The sequence below is a fragment of the Hemiscyllium ocellatum genome, chromosome 31 (assembly GCF_020745735.1).
Source record: "Hemiscyllium ocellatum isolate sHemOce1 chromosome 31, sHemOce1.pat.X.cur, whole genome shotgun sequence".
NCBI classification, from domain to species: domain Eukaryota; kingdom Metazoa; phylum Chordata; class Chondrichthyes; order Orectolobiformes; family Hemiscylliidae; genus Hemiscyllium; species Hemiscyllium ocellatum.
The window spans coordinates 4895341-4907864 of NC_083431.1; the positions used below are offsets into that span (position 1 = coordinate 4895341).

The 12524-nt window shown below is 53.1% G+C and overlaps 1 protein-coding gene across 7 annotated transcripts in view; it reads right to left on the bottom strand.

Moving 5' to 3' along the window:
* The window catches only part of LOC132830575 (transient receptor potential cation channel subfamily V member 3-like), a 67887-nt gene that overhangs the window by 35733 nt on the left and 19630 nt on the right, over positions 1-12524 (bottom strand). For 5 of the 7 annotated variants that reach the window (XM_060848393.1, XM_060848395.1, XM_060848394.1 and 2 more), the window contains exons 3-7: positions 7226-7321; positions 5475-5567; positions 3837-3914; positions 1376-1456; positions 265-312 (exon numbers count right to left, since the gene is read on the bottom strand). In XM_060848393.1, the coding sequence (XP_060704376.1) occupies positions 265-312; positions 1376-1456; positions 3837-3914; positions 5475-5567; positions 7226-7321 (396 nt within the window). The remainder of the gene's footprint in view (positions 1-264; positions 313-1375; positions 1457-3836; positions 3915-5474; positions 5568-7225; positions 7322-12524) is intronic. The other 2 variants (XM_060848397.1, XM_060848398.1) reach the window with 2 other exon arrangements.

The window sequence follows — 12524 nt, forward strand, 5'->3', positions numbered from 1 at the left end:
TGTGAGTATGTTGCAATTCCACCCCGCTGTCCAGATCAATATTAATCCAAACCAATCTTTTGTCTCATTGTCTTGTTGGGATCTTGTTGTATGAACTGAAGGCCAAATTTCCCTTTATCACATCAGTCGCTGTTCTTCGAAAATGCTTCAATGATGGAAAAGCTATGTCCTGTGGCTGTGAAAGGTGCTACAGAAATTCAGGTTCTTTCAGTCAGTCTCTCCTAGCCCTCCCAGATGGCTTGGGGGAAGGAGATGGATTCTCACCTGGGTTCACCGTTGCACCCGACCGGAGCTCCATCTTTGTTGTTCACTCTAGCCACACAAAACAATAAAGGAGAGTTTGAGTCTTCTCACACAGACTGGAACATGGATTACAGACCAGGTCCGAGCAAGCCATCCCCTTCTCACCAGGGATCAGCTCCCAGCACAAAGGCCAGAAACCACAACCAGTGGTTCAAATGGAGGTGGAGAGTGACGAAGGGGGGAGCAGGCACTGGGACAAACTGCAGCTAAGCAGTTCAAGCTGAGAAACGTACAACCATTTGATTTAGGATGCAAGGAATTGAACCAGAACCGCATAGAGCCAGGATGACTAATCCAATTCCCCCCAAATGTAGAAACCTGTATTGTGTGTATAACAATAAGATGGAAGCCATTCAGGGCTGATGATTTGGAGATGCCGGCGTTGGACTGGGGTGGACAAAGTTAAAAATCACACAACACCAGGTTATAATCCAACAGGTTTAATTGGAAGCACTAGCTTTCGGAGCGACGCTCCTTCATCAGGTGGTTGTCTCAAATTCAGTATTGAGATGAGGAAGAATTTCGTCACTCAGAGAGTTGGGAACCTGTGGAATTCTCTCCTACCAGGAAGCTGTTGGTGCCAGTTTATTGGATATACTCAGGAGGGAGCTGGACGTGGCCTATATGGTGAAAGGAATCAAGGGGTATGGAGAGAAACTGGGAATAGGAAACTGAGATTACGTGCTCAGCCACGATCAGATTGAATGATGGAGCAGGCTTGAAGGGCCGAATGGCCTACTCCTGCACCTATTCTCTGTGTTTATAGTTGATGATGCTACCCCTTTAAGCCAGTTGGTCAGGTGGGAGCATCGTCAATAAGGGGTTACTTTTCAGATTTACCATTTGTCTCCCTGGGATATCATTCATGGTTCCGAAGGAAGTACCAACATAAAATCAACAAATGGAACAGCAAAACACATAGCTGCATCAAGGGCTCTTGTAGTCCAAGGGTAGTGTCCCTATCTCTAAGCCAGACCATCTGAGTTCAAGCTCTGAGAGATGTCTGAAACAGTTGATTGAATGAACTATGAGTACCAGACTGTGGGATGGAGATGTCACATAATGCAAGTACCTGGCAGTTTGACTTTCATCAACATGAGAGCCGAGCAGGGCGTAATTATCTTTCACTGCTGTGTCACAAGGTTTATACGAGCTGTGAAATCAAATACAACAAAAACAGAACATCACAGGGGGCTGCTGGATGGTACATCGAGACTCCCATCATCTTACAGGAGTAGGGACAGAGATCATGGATATGTTGGCAGTAATCCTCCAGGAATCGTTAGATTCTGGAAAAGTCCCAGAGAATTAAAAATCTACTGATATAAAACCCTTATCTAAAAAGGGATGGAGAGGAAAAACATAATTAGGACAATTAGCTGAACATCTGTGAATAGGGAGGTGTTATATAAAGGATATAGCAGAGTGTTTAGAAGTATATAATCTGAGTAAGCAGAGTCAGTGTGGCTTCATGAAGGGGAAATCATCCTGACAAATTTACTTTCAGGGGTTCTTTGAGGGGGTAACAAACAGAACTGATAAGGGGGAAACAGTAGATGTAATATATTTGGGTTTTCAGAAGGCATTTGATAAGGTATCACCCATTAGGCTACTTATAAAGTTAGGAGTCCATGATATGGGAGGGGGTGGGGGGGTAGTTATAGATACATGGATGGGGATTAACAAAGTAAGAGAAGAAAGCAGGGATAGGAGGGGAATTTTCGGAATCACAGCCTGTAATTCAGGGCTCAGTGCTGGGCCCACAATTATAGCTTACACATACTGATGACCTGGATGGGGATGGTTAAAGCATTACAGCGAAGTTTGCAGATGACTCTAAAATAAACAGAAAGACAAGAGGTGAGGGTGATACAAAGAGTCTGCAGAAGGATGCAAACAGATTAAGCAAGTGGTGGATGGAATATAATGTGGTGAAATGTGAAATTATGCACTTTGGCAGGAAGAGTTGAGGAGCTGACTATTATTTAAATGGGAAAAGGCTGCAGAAAGTTACAGAACTGAGGGACTTGGGGATCTTTGTCTTTGCATCACAAGAAAATAGTATCCAGGTTCCGTGGGTAATAGGGAAGGCCAATGGAATGTTAGCCTTTACTTCAAAGGGAATAGAGGAGGCCTTGTTAAATCAATACAAGCCATTTGCTGAGCCACTGCTGGTATACTGTGAGCAGTTTGGGCCCTTTATTTAAGGAAATCGCACTGGCATTGGAGGCAGTTCACAGACTAGCTGATATTAGCTATGGAGGGACTGTTCTATGAGGGCAGGTTGTATAGGTTGAGCACATAGTTAGACTCATAGAGTCATAGAGATGTACAGCACAGAAACAGACCCTATGGTCTAACTGTCCATGCCAACCAGATATCCTAAAGTAACCTAGTCCCATTGCCAGCACCCGGCCCATATCCCTCCAAACCCTTCCTGTTCACATACCTATCCAGATGCCTCTTAAATGTTGCAATTGTACCAGCCTCCACCACATCCTCTGGCAGCTCATTCCATACATGTACCACCCTCTGTGTGAAAACGTTGCCCCTTAAGTCCCTTTAAATCTTTCCCCTCTCATCTTAAACCTATGGCCTCTAGTTCTGGACTCCCCGACCCCAGGGAAAAGACTTTGTCTATTTATCCTATCCATGCCCCTCATGATTTTGTAAACCTCTATAAGGTCACCCCTCAGCCTCCGACGCTCCAGGGAAAACAGCCCCAGCCTGTTCAGCCCCTCCCTGTAGCTCAAATTCTCCAACTCACACAATATTCCAGCAGTGGCCTAACCAATGCCCTGTACAGCCACAACATGACCTCCCAACTCCTGTACTCAATACTCTGACCAATGAAGAAAGCATATCAAACACTTCCTTCACTATCCTCTCTACCTGCGACTCCACTTGTTGGAGTTTAGAAGAATGAGAGGTGACATACACCTCCTCAGGAGCAGTCCCCAGGGGAGATGCAAAACATTTGTCTTCCCCTGGGAGAGTCCAGGAGCACAGGGCAGTCCCTCAAAATAAGGGATCATACAGTTAAGACAGAGATGAGGAGGAATTTCTTCTCTCGGAGTAGAGTGAATCTGGGAAATTCTTTACCACAGAGGGCAGGGTTGTTAAGTATATTCAGACCTGATGTACAGATTTCAGTCAGGAAGGGAATGGAGGGTTACAGAGAAAAGGCAGCAAGGTGGGGTAAGGGAGATTTGACAGACAAACTGAAGGATTGTTAATGGATAACGAACACACTGATAGACATTTCAGAAATGTAACTGGAGAGTTAATGAAAGATTGCAATTCGAGGCACCAAGTGAATATTAATAATCAGATTGTTGTCATTAACAAGTTGTCAAATTGGTTTTCCATTTTACAAAAGCGCAACAGCTTACCTCCAGTTAAGCCCCAGGCACCACTGTCATGTACAGCGGGTCAGAAACCCGACTACATGCTGCTGCTGGATGTGGAAGGTCAATATTGCTTCGCAATGAGATACATGTTACACCTGACTATTAAGAAATCAAAGTGCATACCTGTTCAGTTGACCAAAATCCATCTGATAGCTGAAGCATCCGTCAATGATATCCTCACCTTTAAAACGCTCACAGCTGCTGTGCAGAATAAATACTCTAAATATCAAATTATTCTCTATTTTACAGACAAATAGAGCATTCTACAACAGCCTGATACACAGCATTGCATTGTCTCTGCACAGATTTATCATTGGGGATGGGTTTACAAATGACCGGGTAGGTGGGTAGAGAAAGCAACCCATTGGCTGCCCCTTACATAGTTAAACGGCATCTACATACTGCGATCAAGCTGAATCATAAATCATAGAATCGCTACAGTGTGGAAACAGGCCCTTCAGCCCAACTAATCTACACCAATCCTCCATAGAGTAACCCACCCAGAACCATTCCCCCTACCCTACATTTACCCCTGACTCATGCACCTAACCTGCACATCCCTGAACATTCTGGGCAATTCCCCATGGCCAATCCATCCCGACCTGCACACCTTTAGACTGTGGGAGGAAACCGGAGCACCCAGAGGAAACCCACGCAGACACGGGGAGAATGTGCAATCTCCACACAGACAATCACCCGAGGCTGGAATCGAACCTGGGACCCTGGTGCTGTGAGGCAGGGACAGCAGGGAGAAGGGACTGAATGGCCCACACCTGCTAGCCCCTATTGGTGTTTGCCTTGTCATGGGGCCAATCCCAGGGAGCCTGTTGAGCGAGTTGTGCCATTTATATTTGTTTCAATCAAGCTGTGTGCACACTCTACCACCACAGCCTCAGGTGGGACTGGTCCAGAGGGAGGGACAGTACCCCACTGTACCACAGCACCCTCTGGCCTCTGGTGTCACTGTGAGTCAGTTGGCACACCAGCTCCAATTCCCACCAGGGGCTCAACCACTCAAAGCGGACCCTCACTAGACAGTGCTGAGGGAGTGCCGCACTGTCACAGGGTCAGTGCTGAGGGAGTGGGCACTGTCACAGGGTCAGTGCTGAGGAGGTGCCACACTGTCGGAGGGTCAGTGCTGAGGGAGTGCTGCTCTGTCGGAGGGTCAGTGCTGAGGGAGTGGGCACTGTCACAGGGTCAGTGCTGAGGGAGTGGGCACTGTCACAGGGTCAGTGCTGAGGGAGTGCCGCACTGTCGGAGGGTCAATGCTGAGGGAGTGCCGCACTGTCAGAGGGTCAGTGCTGAGGGAGTGCCGCACTGTCGGAGGGTCAGTGCTGAGGGAGTGGGCACTGTCAGAGTGTCAGTGCTGAGGGAGTGCTGCACTGTCCGAGGGTCAGTGCTGAGGGAGTGCCGCACTGTCACGGGGTCAGTGCTGAGGAGGTGCCACACTGTCACAGGGTGAGTGCTGATGGAGTGGGCACTGTCAGAGGGTCAGTGCTGAGGGAGTGCTGCACTGTCACAGGGTCAGTGCTGAGGGGGTGCCGCACTGTCGGACGGTCAGTGCTGGGGGAGTACCATAAAGAGCCCGGTGGCTGTAATAGGTGCTATATAAATGTAAGCCTTTTTTTTACTGCGTTTTAAAACTTTGGCTTCATTATTTCACAATTTTATTTGTTGTTGGGTTTTGCTGGTTTAGGCTCAATTACAAAGAGCCAGCACTGACGGTCTGATAACAGACAAACTAACAAGTGAAGGTAATACCTGATGATGTTATTTTTATCCATTTGAAATGGGAAGCACTCACAAAGACTTTCCTCTGTGATCGATTCAACGCCTTCAGGATAATCCTCCAACCTGGAAAATCAAATCAAACCCAACAAAGTCACATCAGGCAAACCCCTCTTACACACAACAGAGTCCCAGTCTGAAACAGGCAGACCCAATGATAGGCAGACAGGCAGACGGGCAGACAGGCAGACAGACGGACAAGACACACAGACAGACAGACACACAGACAGACAGACAGACAGACGGACAAGACAGACAGACGGACGGACAGACAGACAGGTGGACAAGACAGACAGACAGACGGACAAGACAGACACACAGACAGACAGACAGACAGACCGACAGACGGACAGACAGATGGACAAGACAGACAGACAGACGGACAGACAGGCAGACAGACCGACAGACGGACAGACAGATGGACAAGACAGACAGACAGACAGACAGACAGACAGACAGATGGACAAGACAGACAGACGGACCATTGAGTATACCATGGTTTGGGCGGGGATGGGGGGGGGAGGTGGGTGGGTGCATCAACAAGGGACTTATGGAAGGGAAGAGAGACGAGGGAATATTCTAGAAAATGGCACCAGGCTGGGATGACATTGTGGTGGGGGGGTGGGAGGTGATGGGCCAATGAGTGGGGAGGTGAGGGGAGGGCAATGTGGGGGACATGAGGTGATGTGGGGGAGGGGGTGATGTGCGGGAGGGGAATAATTTGGGGTGGGGAGGGGTGATGTTGGGGAGTGGGATGATGTGGGGAGAGAGATTACTTGGGGGAGGGGGTGATGTGAAGGAGGAGGATGATGTGGGGGAGGGGGATGAATTTGGGGAGGGGGCGATGTGGGGGACGGGGATGATGTGGGGGAGGGGGGTGATGTGGGGGACGGGGTGATGTGGGGGAAGGGGATAATGTGCGGGACGGGGGTGATGTGGGGGAGGGGGTGATGGGGGAGCGGTGTGATGTGAGGGAGGGGCATGATGTGGGGGACGGGGGAATGATGTGGGGGAGGGGGGTGATGTGGGGGATGGGGTGATGTGGGGGAGGGGGGTGATGTGGGGGGGTGATGTTGGGAAAGGGGATAATGTGGGGGACGGGGGTGATGTGGGGGAGGGGGGTGATGGGGGGGCGGTGTGATGTGAGGGAGGGGCATGATGTGGGGGACGGGAGATGATGTGGGGGAGGGGGGGGTGATGTGGGGGACGGGGTGATGTGGGGGGAGGGGGGTGATGTGGGGGAGGGGGATGATGTGGGGGAGGGGGATGATGTGGGGGAGGGGGATGATGTGGGGGACGGGGTGATGTGGGAGAAGGGGTGGGTGGGAGCGAGATCCAGGCATGGGGTCAATGGTGAACATAGTCCATCGCCCTGCCTGCCCCACCATCGGGTCACTGTGGGTCGTGAGGCACAGAATCTGTCGGGGGGGGTGGGGGGGGAGGGAGTGGGGGGGAAGACTGCTCAGGGCCCACTCACTGTGAGCCTCAGACAGGGCCAGGAGCGATGACCCATGGGCACCAAGAGGGCTTTCCTGGAGACGAGCACATCTCTGAACCCACCTACACGACCAAACCCACCCCACCCCACCTACCCACACATTGACTGCTCCAGCTGTGGGAGGGGGGGGCGAGGCAATACTGAGGGGCAAAGGGAGGTAATGGGGGGTCGAGAGGGTGCGTGAGGAGATCAACTGAAGGGGGGAGGACTGGGGCAGGGTGAATACCTGAGAGTGCGGGGCACATGCATCCAAATCGGAGAGGCTTCAAAGTTGTCGCTTGATGTGAGAGTCTCATCGAAACGTTCAGGAGAATCAGGCAAACTGCTCCAGAGCAAATGGAGGAAATCCAACAGAGAGAGAACGCAGTCAGGCAGTGAGGTGGGGGGAGGAGAGACAATATTGTGGATGGACAGACAGACGGACGGATGGAGAATGACCTGGTGCATAGACTGACCCAGTGCCCAGTGACTGACCAACACCCAGTGTCCAGTGAGTGACCCAGTGCCCAGTGAGTGACCCAGTGCCCAGTGACTGACCAACACCCAATGCCCAGTGACTGACCCAGTGCCCAGTGAGTGACCAACACCCAGTGCCCAGTGACTGACCCAGTGCCCAGTGACTGACCATCACCCAGTGCCCAGTGAGTGACCCAGTGCCCAGTGACTGACCATCACCCACTGAATGACACAACACCCCTAAGTGACCCAGCACCCTGTGAGTGACTGAGGGGGTCAGTGCCCTCCTTTTCTTTGGATCATTAGCATACTCATCTGTTAAAGCATAAACACAGTGAGGGAGTGAGGGAGTGACTGAGGGGGAGAGTGAGTGAGGGGGTGAGTGCGTGAGGGGGTGAGTGACTGAGGGGGAGAGTGACTGAGGGGGTGAGTGAGTGATAGAGGGGGTTGAGTCCCTGAGGGGATGAGTGAGTGAGGGGTGAGTGAGTGAGGGGATGAGTGAGTGACGGGGTGAGTGAGTGAGGGGGTGAGTGAGTGAGGGGAAAAGTGACAGGAGGTGAGTGAATGAGGGGGTGATTGAGTGAGGGGGTGAGTGAGTTAGGGGGTGAGGGAGTGAATGAGTGAGTGAGTGGGGGTGAGTAACTGAGGGGATGAGTGAGTGAGGGGGTGTGAGTGAGGGGGTGAGTGACTGAGGGGATGAGTGTGTGGGGGTGAGTGAGTGAGGAGGTGAGTGACTGAGGGGATGAGTGAGTGAGGGGGTGAGTGAGTGAGGGGGTATGTGAGTGAGTGAATGAGTGAGTGAGGGAGTGAGTGAGTGAGCTGGGGGGTGAGTGTGGGGGTGAGTGACTGAGTGAGTGAGGGGGTGAGTGAGGGAGTGAGTGAGTGAGTAAGCGAGAGGGTGAGTGTGAGTGAGGGTGGGAGTAAGTGAGGGGTGAGTGAGTGAGTGAGTGATGGGGTGAGTGAGTGAGGGATGAGTGAGTGAGTGAGGGGGTGAGGGGGTGAGTGAGTGAGGGGGTGAGTGAGTGAGTGAGTGAGTGATGGCGTGAGTGAGTGAGGGGTGAGTGAGTGAGTGAGGGAGTGAGCGAGTGAGGGGGTGAGGGGGTGAGTGAGTGAGGGGGTGAGGGGGTGAGTGAGTGAGTGAGTGAGGGGGTGAGGGGGTGAGTGAGTGAGTGAGGGGGTGAGTGAGTGTGTGAGGGGATGAGTGAGAGTGTGAGGGTGGTGAGTGAGTGAGAATGTGAGTGCGTGAGAGGGTGAGTGAGTGAGTAAGGCGAGTGAGTGAAGGGTTGAGTGAGCAAGGGTGTGAGTGAGTGAGTGAGTGAGGGGAGTGAGGGGGTGAGTGAGTGAGTGGGGGGGTGAGTGAGTAAGTGAATGAGTGAGTGAGTGAGGGGTGAGTGAATGAGGGGATGAGTGAGTGAGTGGGTGAGTGGGTGAGGGGGTGAATGAGTGAGTGAGTGAATGAGTGAGTGAGTGTGTGAGGGGGTGAGAGAGCGAGGGGGTGAGTGAGGGGGTGAGTGAGTGAGTGAGGTGAGTGAGATGAGTGAGTGAGTGAGTGAATGAGTGAGTGAGTGAGGGTGAGTAACTGAGGGGATGAGTGAGTGAGGGGGTGTGAGTGAGGGGGTGAGTGACTGAGGGGATGAGTGAGTGATGGGGTGAGTGAGTGAGGTGAGTGACTGAGGGGATGAGTGAGTGAGGGGGTGAGTGAGTGAGGGGGTGAGTGAGTGAATGAGTGAGTGAGGGAGTGAGTGAGTGAGCTGGGGGTTGAGTGTGGGGTGTGAGTGACTGAGTGAGTGAGGGGGTGAGTGAGGGAGTGAGTGAGTGAGTAAGTGACAGGGTGAGTGTGAGTGAGGGTGGGAGTAAGTGAGGGGGTGAGTGAGTGAGTGAGTGAGTGAGTGATGGGGTGTGAGTGAGTGAGTGAGTAAGTGAGAGGGTGAGTGTGAGTGAGGGTGGGAGTAAGTGAGGGGGTGAGTGAGTGAGTGAGTGATAGGGTGAGTGAGTGAGAGGGTGAGTGAGTGAGTAAGGCGAGCAAGTGAAGGGTTGAGTGAGCAAAGGTGAGTGAGTGAGGGGAGTGAGGGGGTGAGGGAGTGAGTGGGGGCGTGAGTGAGTGAGTGAGGGGGTGAGTGAATGAGGGGATGAGTGAGTGAGTGGGTGAATGAGTGAGTGAGTGAATGAGTGTGTGAGGGGATGAGAGAGCGAGGAAGTGAGTGAGTGAGGGGGTGAGTGAGTGAGTGAGTGAGGTGAGTGAGAGGGTGAGTAATGGGGTGAGTGAGTGATGGGGTGAGTGAGTGAGTGAGGGGGTGAGTGAGTGAGGTGAGTGAGTGGGTGGGTGAGTGAGTGAGGGGGTGAGTGAGGGTGTGAGTGAGTGATGGGGTGAGTGAGGTGAGTGAGCGAGTGAGTGAGTGAGTGATGGGGTGAGTGAGTGAGTGAGTGGGTGAGAGTGAGTGAGGTGGGTGAGTAAGTGAGGGGGTGAGTGAGTGAAGGGGTGAGTGAGTGAGGGGGTGAGTGAGTGGAGGGTGAGTGAGTGAGGGTGTGTGTGAGGGGGTGAGTGAGTGAGGGGATGAGTGAGTGAGTGAGGTGGTGAGTGAGTGAGGGGGTGAGTGAGTGGAGGATGAGTGAGTGAGGGTGTGTGTAAGGGAGTGAGTGAGGGGGTTGAGTAAGTGAGTGAGGTGAGTGAGTGAGGGGTGAGTGAGGGGGTGAGTGAGTGAGGGGGTGAGTGAGTGAATGAGAGGGTGAATGAGTGAGGGGATGAGTGAGTGAGTGAGTGAGGGGGTGAGGGGGTGAGTGAGAGGGTGTGAGTGAGGGGGTGAGTGAGTGAGTGGATGAGGGGGTGTGAGTGAGTGAGTGAGTGAGGGGGTGAGTGAGGGATGAGTGAGTTAGGGGGTGAGTGAGTGAGTGAGTGAGGTGGTGACTGAGTGAGGGGGTGAGTGAGGGAGGGGGTGAGTGACTGAGTGAGGGGGTGAGTGAGTGAGTGATTGAGTGAGGTGAGTGAGTGAGTGAGGGGATGAGTGAATGAGTGAGGGGGTGAGGGGGTGAGTGAGTGAGTGAGTGAGTGAGGTGGTGACTGAGTGAGGGGGTGAGTGAGGGAGGGGGTGAATGACTGAGTGAGGGGGTAAGTGAGTGAGTGAGTGAGTGGGTGAGTGAGTGAGTGAGTGAGTGAGGGATGAATGAGTGTGGTGGGTGAGTGAGTGAGGGGGTGAGGGGCCCGGGGGTAAATGTGTGAATTGGGAAGGGAGGGTGGGGGTTGATGCTGGAGGAGTGGCTGAGACTGATCCCTTACCCCTCCTACCTCCCAGAGTCCCCACAGAGCCGGCTGGGACAGCAGGAAATCGCTGGCTGAATGGCCAGGCAGTTTCCTGTGAAATCCACCTGAGAGGGTTTGCCCTGAGGGATGGACTGAGAGTTGTGTCGGTTCAAACCAATGTCCCCTCCCTGGTTTCCCCACAGGTCCCCATCCTGACAACCTCTAAAGTTCAGGAGGGAATGTGGAGTCAGGCCACTTTGGGGGTGGGGGAGGGGTGGGGGAGGGGGGACACGAGGTGTGGTGTCTGGGGTGGGATTGTGAACGTGGCTGACAGAGAGAGAGCTGGAACCTGGTGGTGTTGGTCTGTGATGGGACGGAGATCTCGATCTGCCTTTGAGAAGGTGTGGAGGGGCCTGGTCCTGACCGTCACACTGTCTTACAGATGAAGGCTGTGGGCAGCTGAACATGGAGCAGGCTCGAGGCTTGGCCTGAAGATCCTGGTGTGGGTTTGTGAGCCTGGATCCTGGATTTGGAGTCTGGGTGGACTTGGGTCACTGCAACATTAACCAGGCGTAGAGCCAGCCCGGCCTCCCCCACCCCCAGCAACACCCTCGGAACACAAGGGGCAATGATTTCCACCATTCAACACCAGCAAGACAATCATTAAACAATAACGTGGTCACAATCACAGTGTAAGAGGCCGTCCATATCCAGGAGAAACTGTCACCGAGATTTCACAGTTCCTCACAACGCCACTCACTGACACAGATATATTCTCCAGGGCACACTTCAACTCTCCATTTGTAACTTCGAGCAAGGAAATTCTTCCCAAACACTACCTCTTCACAGCTCTCTGTTCCATCTTCAAAGTTCTTTATGTCCACCCCCCACCCCAGAGGAGGGGGGTCCCAGTACTTGAGGGTTTTTGTGAAACAGGCTGTGAAATACTCAGTTTGATCACATCCCTGTCAGCTGGAACCCAGGGGCTAACACTCACCTCACACTCACTAACTCGAGAGACTGGAACTCATAACTCAGCCTGACACTCACCATGCACTACTGAGGGACTGCCGCACTGTCGGAGGGTCAGTGCTGAGGGAGTGCCGCACTGTCGGACGGTCATTGCTGAGGGAGTGCTGCACTGTCGGAGGGTCAGTACTGAGGGAGCGCCGCACTGTCAGAGAGTCAGTACTGAGGGAGTGCCGCACTGTCGGAGGGTCAGTGCTGAGGGAGTGCCGCACTGTCGGAGGGTCAGTACTGAGGGAGCGCCGCACTGTCAGAGGGTCAGTACTGAGCGAGTGCTGCAGGGTCGGAGGATCAGTGCTGAGGGAGTGCTGCACTGTTGGAGACTCAGTGCTGAGGGAGTGCTGCACTGTCGGAGGGTCAGTGCTGAGGGAGTGCCGCACTGTTGGAGACTCAGTGCTGAGGGAGTGCTGCACTGTTGGAGGGTCAGTGCTGAGGGAGTGCCGCACTGTTGGAGACTCAGTGCTGAGGGAGTGCTGCACTGTTGGAGGGTCAGTGCTGAGGGAGTGCCGCACTGTTGGAGACTCAGTGCTGAGGGAGTGCTGCACTGTCGGAGGGTCAGTGCTGACGGAGTGCCGCACTGTTGGAGACTCAGTGCTGAGGGAGTGCCGCACTGTTGGAGACTCAGTGCTGAGGGAGTGCTGCACTGTTGGAGGGTCAGTGCTGAGGGAGTGCCGCACTGTTGGAGACTCAGTGCTGAGGGAGTGCTGCACTGTTGGAGGGTCAGTGCTGAGGGAGTGCCGCACTGTTGGAGACTCAGTGCTGAGGGAGTGCTGCACTGTTGGAGACTCAGTGCTGAGGGAGTGCT